Raw genomic sequence first — 19,085 nt, 5'->3', positions numbered from 1 at the left:
GGTTGTGAAGGCTTTCCCTGAAGAAATAATGCTGAACCCAATAATGGCAAGAATGAGTTGAGAGATGGGCTGAGTTAAGTGTTCCAGGATAAGAACGTGCAAAGACCCCAAGGCTGGAGGGCACTGAGTGTGGCTGGAGCCAGGCAGATGGGTTGGTAAGTAGGTGAGTGAGGCTGGCCTGAGATGAAGGCAGAGAAGTAGGCAAGGCTAGATGTGGTAACAGTAACAATTTTGGATTTTATCCTAAGGACAATGGGATACCATGGAAGGATGCCATGAGAGGAGTGAAAAAATCAGATTTGAAATTCTAAAACATCATTTGCCTGCTGCTGTAGGGAAGCAAGAGTAGAAAAGAGAGGCCAAGCCTGGGCAGCTTTGGCCACAATCTCAATAGGTACCAGGACTAGAATAATGGTGAAGAGAGAGGGGAGCTGAAAAACTCCAGGGACACTCAGAAAGAGAGCTGCCAAGGCCAGGGGATGGAATGAGGCACCAGGAGGGTTCAGGCAGGGATACTCAAGTGGTCAGAACTACCCCTAATGCATGCAGCACACAGAAGCATGTGGGGCTGGGAAACTCAAAAGGTTCATTAATCTTTGGTGCACTCATATTTCAATTTGATCTTTTTTATGAAAGACCAGTGAAGGATGGGGGCACAAACTTTGCAAGGAACTGGCTTGAAGCAGAACCTTCCTTGATCTAGGATCCTCCCTGATGCGGACACTGATCCACTGAGCACCCTTTACCAATCTAACCTCGCAGCTTTTCCCTCTTCTATGTGAAAGGAGTATAAACAGAAATTGTCCCTCAGGCCTATAAGGAGAGAAAATCCTCCACCATCCATCCAACAATTCTACTTCCCTGATCTTCTAGAAATTCTATCACAGGAAGCTGAAAGCATATCAAAAGGGGGAAGAGAGAGAATCAAAGGAAGAGACTAGATTCAAACACAAATCTAAAGCGGTGTTGCACAAGGGGTTCATGCTTTCATCCACTGACTTCAGCTTTGCAGTGTCTTTCAACTACTTCACTTATACCCATCACCTGACAACCAAGTTGTCCTCTGACACTTACTCAATAGATGCAGCTCATGAATGACAAGGTACTCTCTGAGCTGGACAATGAAATATGGATATAGTAACTAAACACACTCTTCTGCCAGAAGGGCTCCTGTTTTTGTCCCCTTCTATAGCCCTTTTGAAAAGCCACGTCCTTGGAGGAAATTTCTTCCATCTCAAGAATTAGTTCCAAGGCTGTTAGGTACCCTCAGACACCATGCATGGCTCCTTTGGAATTATATATATATGGCTTTATTGATTATCTGCCTTTCCTATTAGACTGCAAGACCCACAATGGCAAGATCTGTGGCAGAGTTTTATTCATCACTTTATCTCAACCCTAATAAATACTAGCCCCTAGTAAGAACTGAAAGGACAAATGAGTGAAATGTGTTAGTCTGTGTTAATGTAGGTGTCTTCTTGGTACTGATTAGCATGTGCAGGCATCAAAAGTTCAAAAACAGAATCCATAGGAGAAAAATTAGAAGTTGAGGATATTCTGACCATAGATTTAGTAATTTCTTTAATGTGGAAGAAATACTGCCAGTGTTTCATGTTAGCAGAGTACCACTGTTTCCACCTGGCAACATGTTCAATTGTTTCTTTCTTCAAAACCTCCATACTCTCTAAAGGATTGCAAGTAGTTGTGAAATTACAGATTGTGTTCCATCTCTGTCATGAGATGGCCCATTCCTGGCGATTGACAAGTGGTTGTGGTGGCTTCTGGTATCTTGTATGTGTGTTATCAGGTCAGTGTGAGTGTGGGAGGGCCAAACCACTGAAAATGGTACTGATAGCCCAAGGAAACACCAAACTGTCTCACTGAACTGCCCTGAGCTGAGTCACTGTACAGATTCTATACACACTTTTTTGTGTGAATGAGGATGCTTTATTATTTTCTTGACAACTGCAACAAGGAGGTATTGGAGTTTGCTGATGGTTCCTGCCCAGGCAAGGGAAATGGGCAGCAGCATGGAACTGTCAAAACCAAGCGAGGCAGCCCTGCTGTCGTCGCTGACAGCTCAGGGCAAGGAATGGCAACGCTCAGTCTTGGAGCTGGTTCTGGCCCAAGGGACCCTGGACGCCCAGTCACAGGAGCCTCAGCGTCTTTCTAAAGCAGAGGCTTGGCTCTGACCCTCAGTGACCCAGAAACTACAGAAACGGCAGGCCGTGTCTGGCAGAGTCTAGACCCTGCCGGAGAGCCACCTCGCTAGCACGTGCTCGCCGCCCAGGGCTCGCCGGCCAGGGCCCGCCGCCCCGCACTCACCCGGCCCCGCGCCCTGCGGATCCCTCAGCTGAGTCTTGAACCGCACGCCCGTGAGCTCTTCAGTGCGGGCCCGCTTAGCTGCGCCCGCGGCGGAAGCCGCGCGGTCCTGGCCGCCTGAGGCCTTCCTCTTGGAGACCCCCATGGCCGAAATGGCACCGGTGCGACGGAAACCACGTACGCCGGGCTTCCTGGATAGGGAACTCGCGCAGAAAACATAAAACAGACACGCGCCGGGACCCACACGTGGGAGGGAAGGGGCGGGGCCGACGGAAGAGGCGGGGCCTGGGAGGGGAGGTCGGCGGAAGGGGCGTGGCACGGGAGCGGCCGGCAGGCAGGGGCTGGGGCGGGGCTTGTTGAGGGGCGGGGCTGCTGAGGGGCAGTGCAGGCCGGAAGGCGGAGGCCGGGTTTTGCCGGTACCTGACCGCGCGGTGGGCTCGCAGGGGGCTGGAGGCGGGCTGGCATTCCACGACACCCGCGCCGGGCTGCGGCGGCTTAGGGCCCATGGGGCCCTCCTTTGACCCCGGGCGGCGCTCTCCAGTTTCCCCAATAGAAAGACCTCCCAGGCCCTTGGGGACAGCGACACCTGCCCCCGCGCGTCCTGGCAGCAAAAGTTTGGCTCTTGACTTGAGGGCGCCCTAACGGTGTCGCTCAAAGAACTTGCCTCGCACGTAGTGGGAGTCGATCCTTCGCCAGTTCGAGGTTCTGCGGGTTGGCCAGGGTGGATTTTCCCTGGTTAAATGCTGGGAGAGCCTCTCTTGAGAACCAGGACTCAGGGATGTGCCGGTGCCCCTAACGCCGACCCCCATCTTCTGTCCCAACTCGAACCAGACAGGCTTGTTTAGCAGGAAGTCGCCCTGGGTTGACCTCCGCCCCACTCTTCCCCAGACTGATGGGCGCGCTGTGTAAGATGCAAGGAGAGGATCAAATGAACTGTGAAAGCCCTCAGTGGACAGCACCGAGCACCTACATCTCAGTTCCCCTCATTTAAATGGAGATAGCAAAGCCAGCCATACCCAGTCCTCAGGGCTACCAGCACAGCAAATGATGCAATAGTTTGTAAAACTGCTTTGACGGGAATAAAGTACAGTGTGTTTTTGTAAACTGTTATTGACTTGTGGACTGCATTAAATGCGCTGAAATAAAATAAAGGTAAAACTGCATAAGTAAAAACTGGAAAGTGTGTTTTTTATAACAACCTCATCAATACTTGGGTACCATTTAAATAAATCATGAACCAGCTTATTAGGTCAGTAATTTGGTGATTCCTGGAATTCTCTTGTCATGTCTTCTAGTCTGAAAAAATACCATCTTGTTTTTTGTAAGCAAGTATGTTTTAAGTACCTGAGGATGTGGCCCTTTGTGACCTGCTATACAGAAAGCACATGGTATTAACTCTGACCCTAGACCAGCAAGACTAGGAAATGCACCTGACAAGTGACAATGTTATAGGAAAGTCAGCCAGAGGGAGTCACCCCAGCACATTTGAAACAATGTAGCAATATTGAGAAGAGAACTGCTCCAAGTCAGACTACAAAGGGCAACACTCACTAATAAAGACAGACTAATAACTAATTGGTCACACTGGTCCTCCTGTCTGGTTAATTGACTGCCACAAAATTTTTTTCTGACGGCATGAGCCCACCCAAAGAGGCAGCAGGAAGGGGCAGGACACAGGCAAAAGCTGAGTTCAGTTTCAATTTGCAAAGAATTGGAGTGAGGAACTTTGCAGGATTATTCATTTCCTAAGTGGAACCAGGACTCATCCAGCACCAGATTAAAGAAATGGAAGTTTGCAGTACCTATTCCATCCTTGGCCAGAGATGTACCTGATGTTAGATAATGGATCAGAAGCACAGACGGAGGCTCAGACTGATTCAGGTCAAAACCCTAACTCACTGGTGCCAGGTCACTAACCCCTTGTTCAGGTTTAGAGTCCACCAACCAACCTCCAGAGAGTGACTTCTCTTTCTAAACAAAAGACCTACACTGTTTGTCCCCAAGCATGTTCTGGTCTGTTGAACACTGAGCATTGTAGTTATTTCCTAGGACATTCTCAGCTGACATCCTCCTCAGGGCCTTTGCACATGTTCCCTCCCTCTGAAACTCTTTGACAAAACCTCAAATGTCTCTTAGAGTCTCATTTCATGTGGGTTCTTTTTGTCCATCCCTCTCTCTAGCCTCTTACTCTCCTCTATTTTCCTTTACTGCCCTTTTCGCCTACTGGTGATATTAGATATTCTTTGTCAAACTCCTTCACCAAAACGTTCCCTGTATAGTGGCACAAAGCATAGGGCAAAGCTCCATTCCCACTGCTTAAAATCCACAACACAGGACACATCACAGTGCTCAATAACTGTTGAATAAATAAACGTCCATATAGATATGAATGTGAATGAATGCACAGACCTGAGTATTGAGCTAGGTTAATGTCAGAGCAGGTTGATTATTAGAATGCTGTCAAAAGCCTCACAATGCAAGTTTGAGTCTGGAAGCTTTTGAACTGACCCCAGGACTATGGTGAATTAGCAAGGGAAGTGACCGACCTTCATTAGCCACTGGTGAAGCTCATGAGATCATTCCAGTGACCTAGCTTCTCATTTACACCTATTAAGTGTGTGTGTTCATTTCTTAACCCATTTCAATCCGACAAGGTTAAATTCAAGTTCTGGAAAGGGACCAAAGAAGCAGTTCAATCAAAACCTACATCAAGTTCATAATACACTGTGCTCATCATAAATCCTCAGAATATGAGAATTATCATACACTAGAAGAAGTTATTTTGTAGTTTTATCCTTCATTATTTCATCTGGATGAAAACTAATTAATGCAATCACATTTTAGAGAGCAAAAATATGGAATTCCTTTCTCTATTCTGGTACAAATTCTAATCTCATTAGTGATAAATGTGTTAGTGTCACATTTTCTGAGTTCAAGACAGTTTAATTATCTGCTTGTTTAGCAAAGAGAAAAATAACGTATTGTTTCTAAGACAGTCACTGTAAGACTTCCTGGATCCCTATGCTAAGTCCTCTCTTCTTTCCGTCCACTCCATAACCTGGTCCCTTGCAAAAGTGCTCTCAAGTAGTCATCAGAAAGTAAGGAAACTTGATAAATGCACCAAGGTGTTGGGGAATAGTAACAATTTGCAGCCTATGCAAAAATATTTTTACACTTTATTTTGTCAATTCTGGATGGGTGCGAAATTATTTTTATACTTTAAAAAAAGAACTCTTTGGAGATCACAACTCCCCAAAATGAATTTTTAGTAACTGTTTTAGTAAATGACTATGTAGTTTTATTTATTTATTCATTTATTTATTTATTTATTCAGGTATTTAGACTAGGGATTAAACTCAGGGGTGCTTTACCACTGAGTCACAGCCCCAGTCCTTTTTTATTTTAAGGGCCTCTCTAAGTGGGTAAGTTGTTGAGGATCTTGATGAGTCTGGCCCAAATTTGCGATCCTCCTGCCTTAGCCTCCCAAATAACTGGGATCACAGGCAAGCACTCCTGGGCCTGGCTCATCATTGTGGCTTTATGGGAGTAGAAGAGGGAAGGAAAAGGCGGGTCATGGACAAAGCAGAAAAAGAGCTTCTCAAGGTTGACATCAATCAGCCTGAATTCCAACCATCATCCCACATGTTACAGTTTTAAATTTGGGGACAAAAATAGATTTTAAAATCATTCCTGAAAATACACACAGCTCCTTCTGGAACAATGCCTGCCAGGGCGATCTCCTCAATAAATATGTATTATGTTGACGACCATGAACTCAGACTGGACTGACTACTCAGGAACACCAGGTTGTTCAGATGACAGCCTGATTCTTTGAACAGCAAACTGTAGCACTAGCTATAGCCAATTTAAAGTTTAAAATATCAAATGTTAAATTTGAACACTATTATGTAGACTAGACTGACATCTTAATCATTAGAAATATTAAAAATTTTTGAATACCAATATTTTAAAATTAATTTATCCTAAGGGAGTTTTTTTACCCACAAAGAGATAATACTTGTTTCTTTTAAGCAAACATGGAGCAGTCATACAAAACTGACCATTTTAGGTCACAAAGGAGGCCTTCATAAATTACAAAAAATCAGCATCACACAAACCATCAAATAATAAAGTTAGACCTTGATAATAAGAGAATAGATTGTCAAAAAATCCCATGAGTCTAAGATGAGGGTTAGAATTTCTACTAAGTAATCCTGGGAAAGCACAAGGGAAATTATGAGACTTGGAAGACAACAAGTGAACATTTCATATAGCAAAATCTGTGTGAAGGTGCTTAGAGGAAATATTTTGTTGCTCTAAGTGTACTTATAAGAAAGCAAGAAAGATTGAAAGCAAATGAGCTAATAATGAATGTTCAAATGAAGACACTAGAAAAAACACGATAGAACTAACCCAACAAAATAAGAAGGAAAGAGAAACAAAGAAAAATAACAGAAATCAATCACAAAAAATGGGGGGAAATCCATCAAAGAATATCCACAAACTTTCACAAAGACTGGTTGTTGCTGTTTTTATATTGCATGCACAAATCAGTGGCAAAATCAATTAGGAAGATAAAAAAGAAAGAATGCAAAAGAAAGTACAGGGATAATGAAGGGAATTACTACACAAAAAGTATATATTTTTAAATATTAACAATATGAACAATATGAACAACAATATGAACAACTGTTTACTCAAAGCCTTCAAAACTAAAAATAAATGGACAGATTTCTGGAAAAGAGTAAAAATCCAAAATTTGGCGCGCACACACACACACACACACACACACACACACACACTAACACACTAGAGAATTTGAATACACCACCAATTACTAAAGAAAATTGCATAATAATCAAACCTTTTCCCAAGGTGCCGATGATTTGGGGGGCAAGTTCTAAGACTATTTTAAGAAACAGGTAATCCTGTAGTGTGGGCTGTGCTTGAAACAGCACAGCAGTGTCTACCAGATTCCACCTGGGCCTCCAACCACAGTTATGGGCATCTGACTGGAAATTAGATGAACTAATTGAGCTGATGGCCTCCAAATCACCTCTGAAGAGAAGATTGCCTATATCAAACCTGAAGATAAAATTCCAGGGGAGCTTTTTGCTCAGGCAGCAGTAGACCAATATCCTGGTGTTGCTTGGAGACAGTGACAAATTCCAGCCGAATTCAAGATGGTACCAAGCACAGTGTATTCATTAGCATTGACTTCACAGATAGGGGAGATGCCTTTAACTTTAATATCTTCTTGCACTTCAAGTAGGTAAAGCAGGAATCAGAGATTTCCAGAGAATCTCAGGAAATGGACCTTCCTCCCAAGTTGGATCTAGGTTTCAAGGAAGCACTAAGTTGAATATCAGGAGCATTATAACCAAGAAAGGAGGTGATTAGGGCCTGGGGGCCTCAGCTTCCTTCCACCTCTACCTGGAGGCAAAGTCACAGTTCCTCTACTGTCCTTCTGAGTTGCCATCAGCAATCAAGCCACCCTACCACGCATTCCAAAATCTAACCGTGGAGGTAGCAATTCAGATTTCTCTTTAGAATTAGATTCTCCTGCACCTGTCACAACACCAGCACCAGCTCGTTCTGCAAGCAGTGACTTATGGGGAGATGTTAGCATTGCATTCGGCTCTGTTCCAAACCATGCACCGCATCTACCCAACTGGATCCAGCATTGGCAAGACAATAGGACAGACTTGAAGAATAAAAATGACATTGAGAGCACCAAATTGTGAAGGGGGTTAAGAACCCATTCTCTCCCCAAAAGCAAAATTAATGGACGATCTTTTTCTCGGATTCTATATTACATTCAAGCGGATTTATGTCATTATTTGCATGAGAGTATCTGTTATTTCCTGTTCATTATCAATGCAGGAGAATAGTAGGTCTTATCATACTTGTGGTTGACTATGCAAAGTTTAAAAGGCCATTGTCTTTTTGAGGGGTTATGACCTGTAACATCTGTAAAAATTTTCTCCAACTTTTAAATTCTTGAACTCATTTCGGAATCATATGATGACCCTTATTAGCAATCTGTGAAGCCCTAATTAAGAATTTCAGGGAAGATAAAAGCCTTGAGACTTTCTTTTTCACGACCTCAAGACTCTAAAAATGAACAGACTGACCTCAGTATTTACAAACTCATAATTTTAGAGAAGGGTAGGTTTGGAGAAAGATCTGTGTCCTGGGTCTCTTTTATATGGCCTGCTTTAGGAGTGTACTGTTCAATGAACACCCAGTGCTAGGTGGGTGCAGCTCCCCACCCTCCTGTGGGTTTACAGGTCTTTTCCCATGATAAGAGGGTTGTGTTGTTGGCACCTCTATATTCTTTTGTGTTGACTGAATAATGCAACATCTCTGACCAGTGGGTGTTCAGTGTTTCTTGAACAAAGGGAGTTCAAGAGGCTGAGCTTCCCAAGTTCCCTGCTATACACGTGTTGGATTTCTCGCAGCTCCATCTTGTTGCTGCATCTGAAGCACAGCATTCATTTACGTTTGCCCCTTTTTCTGACCTAAATTTGAAGAGCTTTTACCTGATCCACAGAGCAGAGGTTGAAAGCACTTAACCCTTATCTGACCCCTTTCCACAAACATTTCTTTTTTCAGTCCCTCTAGCTCTTCAGTAGAAAACTGCTGTTTCATATATTGTCATTTATGAGGAAGTCAGAGGGTCATAGCTTGACTTGTGATAGGTTTTGCCTCAGACTTTGCTACCTGCCAGCCAGGGGACCTTAAAAGTGAATTGCCCTTCCGTCACTTCCCTCTGCCTTGCCATCCCTTTCACAGCGCCCCTCAGATAAATGGGTGCTACCCATTTTGACTGTTAATGGCAATTTTGAGGATTAAATGGGTGGATACAATTTATTCCTTTAGCACCTATTTGGATATGTGGATTCTGGCCAAAGGGGAATCCTTTGTTTAGTTTCAAAATATATTGTTTCTCCTGGATATCGCTCTTAATTTTTCTAACTTCGGGTCCATTTTTTTTTTTCATTGCTTCCCCTTCCAGGCAACTCTAGTCTTGCAGAACCATGGTAGGACATTTTTAAGTTCCATTAGAAAATACTGAAAGGAAATCCATAGAATCATTAGTGACTAGCTACTGGAAACCTTTTTTCTCTGTCTTCCTCCATGTTGAGTTCTCTGTATTCTCAAGAAGCTAACATATTATCTATTTGAATTGCTGAAAAATTGAAAATGAAGTTGAAGATATATGTATATAAAGGGTAAGCTATATTCATGCAATAATGATAATTAAACATATGGAAAATGAAAAAGAAATGGGCAATGCCTACCTTATTTAGTTTGTTCACAAAGCAGAAAAGATGGAAAGTATCCTGACATCTTTTTATAAGGCTCTAGTGTAACCTTAAATATAAAACCAGCTAAGAGTAATGCAAAGTAAGAAAATTATGAACTTATTTCATTTTGAACATAGATGTGTGTAAATAAAATATTAGTTGAGTCCAACACTGCATTTGAAAAAGAAATACAAGGATAGTTTAATATCTTGCCTATATAATTCACAACACTAATGAATTAAAGGGAAAAATCAATTATTATCTTAATAGATGGAGAAAGATACTTTAAAAATGCCTATTTATGATTTAAATTTACATAAAGCAACAAATAGAAAGGACTTCCTTAACTTGATAAAGACTATATATCCCCCAAACCTGCAGCAATCATGCATTATTGAAAAAGTCAGATACACTTGAATTATGATTGGGAACGACAGGAAAGACAGAAATTCTCATCACCTATGCTATTATTTATTACTAGAGGCCTAACTAGTAAGATAAGTCAACACAAAGAAACAAAGGAGAGAAAAGAATTAGAAGAGTTAAACTTTTCTCAACTTCAAAAATTCAACAGAAGTATAAACTAAGTAAGAGTGTAGCAAGGTTTTCACATATAAGATTAAGTTACCAAAATCAGTAGCATTGTCTATATCAACAATAGCAATTTAAAAGTGTGATAGAAAATAAGATACTATTAACAAACCAAAAACCACAACCTGTGAATTATCTCAGAATGAAACTAGAAAAAGACTGCACAACACCTTTAAGAAGAAAATTTTAAAACAAAAACCTAACTAAAGAGGCATACCATGTTGACCTACAAATCTTCCTAACTTTGATAAACTTGATCTGTTTTCCACCGATATGATTATGTATTACTATCTTTGTGGTTTTCAGAGACTGACTGAAATACTAATTGCTTTTATGCTAATTGTTTATAAAAAAAAGTAATACTTCACACACACAAAAAAGAGGCATACTATGTTCATGAAAGAATGACCTCACATGGTAAATTTGTTAATTCTTCCTAAATTAGGCTATGAAACCATTGTTGTTACTATAAAAATTAAGAAAGAAAACATAATAATAAACTTTAATGGAAAAATAAAGGTCTGTGAATGGGTAAGTCAGATTTTAAAAGAGGAAAGGTGATCTTGCTTTATCATGCATGAAGCCATATGTCAAATTATAATAATCAGATTGGAAAGATAATGGTAAAAGAATAAAGTCATACCCAACTAGAACAGAATACAGATTCAAAAACAGATCTGTGTCATGTAGTTGTGGGTTAATCACCTGGAAACATGTCACGTATCCTGGAATTGAACAATTAATAAATATTTGGAAAATGGTGTGACCTAGATTTCTCACTATTGGAGAAAGAAGTGATATAGAAACAAGAGAGTGAGGAAATGAACACTTTGCATTAGATTTGGAGACATAAGTATGATATCATGTTTAGCTTAATACAGATAGAGATGGATAAATACAGAAGAAAGTGTAGATATGTACTCTCCCTGGGTTTTATAATGTGCATATCTTTCCTAGCTCTGCAGACTGACTGACTACTCCAGGGCATAGTAGCAGTGACATCCCCGTAGCAATGAGCTCACCCAATGCCCAGACCTTGGTTTCTAATACCATTATTAAGAAAAAAGAAGAAGAAAAGGAAAGAAGAAAGGAAGACAAGGAAGGAAGAAAGAAACCCCAGTGTTTCTTAGAGAAATGACTGATTCCTTGGCTGGGTCAGGGAACACCTAAGATGATCCTGGAGTATCTTTTAGTACCATAAAGTAATAAATGCTTCAAAACCATAAGAATGAGAGTATGTAAAAGGGATACAGAAACTAATCTGAAAGAACTTCCAGTGGAACAGTTTGAGTGACAAAATAAATAGCATAGTTATTATAACCTAAGGTATAAAATAAATACACTTGTCTATATTGATATAAGAATTATTATTTAAGTTAACTAATGAGGGAGTTAATCTTTCTTATGAAAGTAATCCAACCGATACATGTATCATATGAATTAATTTCCTCCTGTTCCTGCTCTGAGAGATTGAGCTTGATTCATACATTCCCTCTCCTCTTCTCCAGTGTGGTTTTAGTGACCTAATTTCCAAAGATTAGATTACAAATAAGAGAAAATAGTAATCTTATAATAAGTATGGCAAACACTACCTTAACCAAGTGATCGAGGTTAGCATCACCAGCTGTCAGTCCATTTTCTGTTGCTGAAACAAAATACCACAGATGGGTAATTTATAAAGAATAGAGGTTTATTGGCTTACAGTGCTGGACTGGAGACAGGAGATCCAAGAGCATGGCACTGGCTTTGGCTTGACATCTGGTGGGGGCCTTCTTGCTGCATCATAACATGGCAGCATTTGATGAGCTAGGGCAAGTGTGCCAGCTCAGGCCTCTTCCTCTCATAAAGCCACTAATCCCTCATGGAGTCCCACCCTCATGACCTCATCTAATGCTAATCACCTCCCAAAGGCCCCATCTCCAAACACCATTAACATTTGAATTTGAGAACTAAGTTTCCAACACATGAAATCTGGGAATGTTATGGCTTGGATCTGAAATGTCTTGCAAAGGGCACATGTCGAAGTTTTGTTTGCCAGCCTGTAGGAGGTGGTGGAATGTTTAGGAAGTGAGGCCTACTGGAAGAAATTCAGATCATTGAAGGTGTGACCTTGCAGGGGATCTTAGGCTCTGGTCCCTCATCTCTCTCTCTTTGCTTCCAAGCCACCACCAGATAAGCATCTTTGCTCCATTATTCACTCCCTCAAAAAGGCCCAAAGCCTTTTGGCATTATTCTGCCTCAAAAAGGCCCAAAGCAGTGGAGCTGGGTGACTATGAGCTAAAATCTCTGAAATTGTAAGCCACATAAATCTTTCCTCCTCAGGCAGTATAACTTATTAATTTTTTCACAGCTGTGGAAAGCTGGTGGACACAGGGAGATTTGTTCAAATCAGAACATTAATGATGAGTCATATTGCTCTTGTGTATCTCTGATGTGTTGTAATAAGGATCCTTCATTTTACTGTATGTCCTTCCCCAAATCCACAGCTCTAGCCTAATCATGTGAAAAACATCCCACAAACCTAAATTGAGGCACAATCTAAAAAAAAGGCATGACCAGTACTCTTTTAAAGTCAGCTAGGCATGGCAATGTACACCTGTAATCCCAGTGGCTTGGGAGGCTGAGGCAGGAGGATTACAAGTTCAAAGCCAGCCTCAGCAACTAAGCAAGGCCCTAAGCAACTTAGTGAGACCCTGTCTCTAAATAAAAAATAAAAAAAGAGTGAGGATGTAACTCAGTGGTTAAGAGCCCCTGGGTTCAATTCCCAGTAACCCCGTCCTGGAAAAAAATACTGTCAAGATCATGATAAACAAGGGAGGACAGAAAAGTTAAAAGACCAGATGAGATTAAATACACATGACAAATGCACTCTGGTACTGGACTGGACACTGGAGCAGAAAGGACTGTAAGGGAAATGCAAGTTGAGTTTGGAGTTAAGAGTAATGTGGCAAGGCTGGTTTCTTAGTTTTGACAGATGTGCTACGTATTCATGAAAAACGTGAATACTAGATGAATCTGTGAGAATATGCAGAATCACCCTTTTTTCAATTTTTCTGTAAATCTAGAATTATTCCAAAATAAAAAGTGTAGTCAAAACAAAGACTTGTGCCTGGATAGGAATTTTTATTTCTGAACACCTTTATCAAGGTATAGATGATGTGCAATAAGCTGCACATATTTACTGTACATGATTTGTGAGTTTCTATGATGATGCGCCCATGAAGGTCTCACCACAATCAAGGCAATGGACACATCCATCACCTCCCATCATGTCCCTTCAGGTGTGCTTTTTTAGGGGTGTATCCATGTGGTAAAAATATTTAACATGAGATCTACCGTGTTAATGAATTATAAGCTCATAATCCAGGAAATCAGCCACATTTGAAGACATGGATGAAACTGGAGGATATTGTAGGACTTCAATACATGATAAAGATGGTGACTAAAATCAATGAGAAAGTTATGATGTAGTAGATTGCAAAACATGGTCATAAATTCCACCCGCCCTGGGGAGAGCATCTCTCTGCAATTTGATAATATTCTTCCCCACCAGGATGTGGAGATATGCCTTCACACATGGGGGAGCAATTTGGATTTGCAGTCTGCAGGAGTATCAGTTCCACAATGTGGCCATGACCTCCCATTTAACTTCTCCCTTCCGTATTCCTGGCTTATTGAACATATGACAATTTCCTGCATTCAGATTATTTACTCTCTCAATCTTTATGACCCAGTTTGCTTCTTTTTTGTGCATAATGATTTTAATTACCTCAAACTGTCATTTTGCTTTGTTACTATTGAAGTAATCCTCAACTGCTAAATTCAACAGTAATTGAATTTTCAGAGAGGTTTGTTTTGGGCAAATCACCCCCAAAGGGGCAGAAAGACTAACAGAATGTCAGGTCACCATGTACTCTCTGAAGAAGAGCATAGAGTGTGAGGGTAACTGGGGGAGGGGGCAGGGGATAGCAGACAAAGAGCTTCCAAGTAGAAGCTATAGCAAATGCTAAGGCACTGAGATGGGAACATGGTCAGAGTGGGCAAGGAACACAAAAAGGTTGATGTGTCTGTGTATTGTACATTTTTCCATTGCTGTCAGAAAATATTTGAAGCTGGGTAACTTATAAAGAAAAGAGGTTTATTTAGCTCCCAGCTTTGGAGACTGAAAGTCCAAACAGCATGGCACAGTCTCTTGCAAGAGCACCCTGACTTCATCCCATCATTGGCAGATATCGTGGTCGGGGAGTATATGTAAGAGAGAGTGCTAATGTGGTGAGTCAGGAAGTCAGAGCACAAGAAGTGGCCACTCTTGCTTTTTGACAAAAACCTTCTCAAGGGAACTGCTATAGTTTGGATCTGGAATATCCCCCCAAAGCCCATGTTTTAAAGGCTAGTTCCCCAGACCATGATGTTATTCGGAAATGGTGGAATCTTTGAGAAGCAGGGCCTAGTAGCAGATTTTAGGTCACTGGGGGCTCCCTTGAAGAGGATTGTGGAGCCCTGGTGTCTTTCTCTTTCCCTCTTTGCTTCCTGGCTGCCATGAAGTGAAAGGGCTTCTTCTGTCATGTGCTCCTGCCATGGTGTACTGTGCTGCCACAGGCCCAAAGCAATGGGGCAAATTGGTCATGGATGACCAAAACTTGAGTCAAGAAGCCTTTTCCCCTATGAAGAGGAAAGTTGATTTATCTCAGGTATTTGTTACAGTAACAGAAAGATGAGTAATACAAGAACTAACCAGGGTTCCACGAGAACTACATCAATTCCTTCTGAGGGCACTGCCCCAAATGACCTAATCATGTACCCTACTTTAAAACTCCATCACCTTCCACATCACCACACTGAGGACCAACCTTCCAACACATGAGACTTGGGAGGACACACTATAACCACATCCAAACTGTAGCCGTGGAATAGAGGGAGAAGTTGGTTGGAGAGTCAGCCAAAGGATAATTTTCTTGTTGGACAAGGGAGGTCCTGGTAGCATTTGGATTATATAGATTTCCAGTTCCCCAAATAGGCACCCAGGGTGTCCAGAGTGCTGAAAGAAACTTACAGTTTGTCCTGAAATATTTGTATAAGTTGAGGAAAATGAGCAGCAATTCTTGACCAGGCAAATTACTAGTTCAAGTTCAAGGCGGTTCACAGTTTCAACGTTAGATTGTACTACTTTCTGTTTGATATTGTCACAGCTTCAGGAAACTGAGTTTTCAGTGGTTACTGTGACAAAAACAAGGATTAGGTAAAAGTCAACATGGAACAGGAAACGAGGGCGGCTGTACCTCATCTGATTTCAAGGTTAGAGAAACAGGGACATGCCCCACCAGCACACACACACACCCCATCAGCAAATACTTGTGGTTACTTAAGAATGAAATAAAAGTATTTTTTTCTTTCAACTTATATGTACAGTAATTTTTTCAAACTACTACTTAGTCATTAGAACAAAATTGTTTATTGTTTGCATCTTGCTATTGAGTAAATGTAAAAGTCCAGCTCATCGCTGTTGGGTGTGTTTGTCTAGGTGCACCCTAAAGAACTATTGAGACATGAAGGGCACCAGGAACCCAGAAAGTTTGGCAACCTCTGCTTTGTTCTTTTCACCAGAGCTCACTGTTGTTTGATTCAGAATCCCCCTTGATGGACTAGGATCACCTTTCCCTTTGTTAGCTTTACTCTTACCTTTGAGAATGATCATTTACAGTTTGTAATATTTTGGACACTCGGGTTCATCTGTGGCATTATTCATAATAGCCAAAATATGGAAGCAACCCCAGTGATAACTGAGGGATGATAGATACATGAAACACGGCATGTGCATACGGTAGACAATTTTTATCCTTGAAGAGGCAGGGAATTTGACGTATGTTAAACATGAATGAACTTTGAAGACGTGATGTTAGTTGAAATAAGTGAGTCACAAAAGGATAAACATTGCATGATTCTACTTACACAAAGTCCTAAAGTAGTCAAATTCGTAGAGGCAGAAAGTAGAATGACGTTGCCAGGGACTGGGGATCGGGGAACCAGGAGTGACTGTTTAATGGGGACAGAGTTTCAGTTTTGGAAGATGAAGACCTCTGGAGACAGACGTTGGTGCTGCTGGTGCAACAATGTGTATATGCTTCATATCGCTGACTTGTACACTTAATTTGGTTATGTTGCTAATTTTATATTATGAATATTTTGCCACAAAAATATTGCATTTTAAAATTCACTGTCACCATTTTTGAGACTGCAATTAAGATTCCCACCTACAGAGGGCGCCACTGGCAACTCCTCATGACATTCCCTGGTTGGGTACAGGATTTACCGGAAGGGCTTCTCCTCCTCAGCCCCCCAGCCTGTGCCATAGGCCTGGGCCTCCCACCCTCTCCCTCACCTCTCAGAGATTTTACCGAGGTGTTTTTACCACTGCTCACCAAGGGGAAGCCGATTGGCACGTACAGTAGATGACTACCCTTCTCTTTTCTTCCTTCTGGGGACATTTCATTAGAGAGGTTAATGTGGTATATGCGTTCATACATACGCATCTGAATGTTATGAATATTGTTTATAATTATTATTCATCCTTAGAAAGGAAGGAAATTCTGACACAAGCTACAATGTGGATGACGCCTGAGGACATTATGCTAAGGGAAATGAGCCAGTCACACTTACTCCACTGACGTGAGATCCCTAGAGCTGTAAGTGTAGACACGGAGGATAGAATAGTGGTTGCCAGCGGCTGAGAGGAGGGGAGTGAGGAACTGTTCAGTGGGTACAGAGTTTCAGTTTTGCAAGATGAAGAGGGTTCTCTGGATACATAGTGATAACGGTTGCTGGGCAGTGTGAATCTATCTACTTAATTGCACTTGACTGTACACTAAAAATGTTTAAGATGTCCTCTGATTCCACCCATTTTCCTGCACAGGATGAGATTTCATTCTTCTTTATGGCTGAATAATACTCCATGGTGTGTGTGTATGTGATATACATATACATATGTGTGTGTGTGTGTGTGTGTGTGTATCACATTTTCTTTGTTCATTTATCTTTTGACAGGTGCCTAGGCTAATTCCATATCTTAGTGAATATTGTGAATAGTGTCACAATAAACATGGTTATTGTATTAAGCATAATAATTCGGGCATAGAAAGACAAAATCATGTTTTTTCTCATGTGTGGAAACTAACAAAAATAAAATAAAATAACCTGGAGATAGAAGAGGGATTATTAGAGACTGGAAAGGGAACAGAGGTGGAGGGAAAAGGGGGAACAAACATGTATGTGTGTATGGAAATATCATGGCGAGTCCCATTAATTTGCATAATTTACATGAGTTGATAATTATAATAAAAATGGTTAAATGGCAAATTATATGGTATGTGTATTTTACCACAATAAAAATGTTTTTAAAAAAGAAAGGTTAAATATCTCTTCTATACATATGCACAGTTTTTTTCAGGCCTTTGAAGAGCCAAAAACTGAAGGCAGTATCAGCTGGCATCTCAGGAATGGCAGGTTCTAAAAACCCACGTGTGTCACAGAGGGGTAAGGGACAGGGACCCTGCTGAGCAGAAGAAGAGGGCAAGAAGTGAGATGGGCTTGAGTGCCTGACAGAGTGAGCCAGAAGTGGAACAAAAGCGGGTATTCAGAAACCAGGGTTGGGAAGATGTTGCAGCCGGTTTACAGGAAGAGGAAAACAAACCTCTGATGGAGAACTCCATCCCCGTGTCCCACCGAGGGCTGGCTGCTGTCATTCAGGGGAAACAATTGGCAGCTGTTTCCAACATTACCTAAGAGGTCAAAGTGTCCTTTGATGCAAAGACATTCCTAGGGGTTCAAGTTAAAACAAAATATCATCTTATGCTTAACAAATAATGATCTGCCAAATCCATAAAAGGAATGCCAATGTAAAGTGTAACAGATTGTGTTTTTCATCTGGCTACCCCCTGTGAAGCTTCCACTCTGACCAGCGATGTTCACTTTGACTGACCACCAGTAACACAAGTACCAGTCTTGGCAGAGCTGGGATTTGGGCACTGACCACAGAACCTGCACCAGAAGTTACTGCCCTACGCTATGTGGGCTTGCAGGGCAGGCCTGGTTGCTAGAACCAGGGCTGCTGCTTTCCAACAAGCTAGGTAGCTGCCTTCTGTCAACTCTGTTTCCTTTCTGACAGCAGAGAACTGGGTGGGAGGAGTGCCGTTTGTGAGCTTTTTTGCTGCTGAGACCAAAAAACCTGATGAACAATTTTAGAAGAGGAAAATTTTATCTGGGACTCATGGGTCTCAGTCCATAGAGGTGGTTCCATAGCTCTGGGCCCAAAGTGAGGGAGAACAGAGTGTGGTGGAGAAAAGTGGCTCAAGACATGGCCACCAGGAAGTGGAGACAGGCTGCTCTGCTCGACAAAGACAAAATATAAACCCCAGGGACCCATCTCCTCCGGGTGCAGCCCACCTGCCTATGGTTACCGCCCCATTAATCCCGTCTGTGGGTTAATACACTGATTAGGTTAAGGCTCTCATAACCCGATTGTATCACCTCGAAACTTTCTTGCATTATCTCACTTAAGAGCTTTTGGAATACACCTCACACCTAATCCATAACAAGTGCCTGATCCCTAAGTGAACGTAGGACAGAAGGGGGTGTGGGGTGTTCTGAAGATAAAAGATCCTTTGTTTTCAGGTGGAGCTCAGCCTGGCCAGCTCCCTGGGGCATCCACTGGCAACACCATCAGGGCTTTCCTTGAGACATAGTACACTTCGGCCTTGGCCAGCAAGTGAGGGAGGTATCCACTCCTTCCAGGATGCAGACCCTGCTCTCCTCCAGAAAGGGAGATTGCCAATGAATTCCCACACTGAAAAATCCCCAGGAATTAGA

The 19,085-nt window shown here is 41.8% G+C and overlaps 1 protein-coding gene and 1 pseudogene across 2 annotated transcripts in view; one reads left to right on the top strand and one right to left on the bottom strand.

Moving 5' to 3' along the window:
• The window catches only part of URB1 (URB1 ribosome biogenesis homolog), a 67,059-nt gene extending 64,463 nt beyond the window's left edge, over nt 1-2,596 (bottom strand). The window contains exon 1 of the mRNA XM_079156416.1: nt 2,326-2,596. Coding sequence (XP_079012542.1) covers nt 2,326-2,467 — 142 coding nt within the window. The 5' untranslated portion in view covers nt 2,468-2,596. The remainder of the gene's footprint in view (nt 1-2,325) is intronic.
• Nucleotides 2,475-8,066, top strand: LOC306670456 (adaptin ear-binding coat-associated protein 1-like; annotated as a pseudogene). The gene is made up of 2 exons: nt 2,475-2,483; nt 7,278-8,066. The product of its transcript is annotated as an adaptin ear-binding coat-associated protein 1-like (transcript).
• The last annotated feature ends 11,019 nt before the right edge of the window (nt 8,067-19,085 follow it).

Source organism: Sciurus vulgaris (genome assembly GCF_902686455.1).
Source record: "Sciurus vulgaris genome assembly, chromosome: 10".
NCBI classification, from domain to species: domain Eukaryota; kingdom Metazoa; phylum Chordata; class Mammalia; order Rodentia; family Sciuridae; genus Sciurus; species Sciurus vulgaris.
Note: the sequence above shows the minus strand (reverse complement) of the source record. Positions and strands in the feature narration are given on the sequence as shown.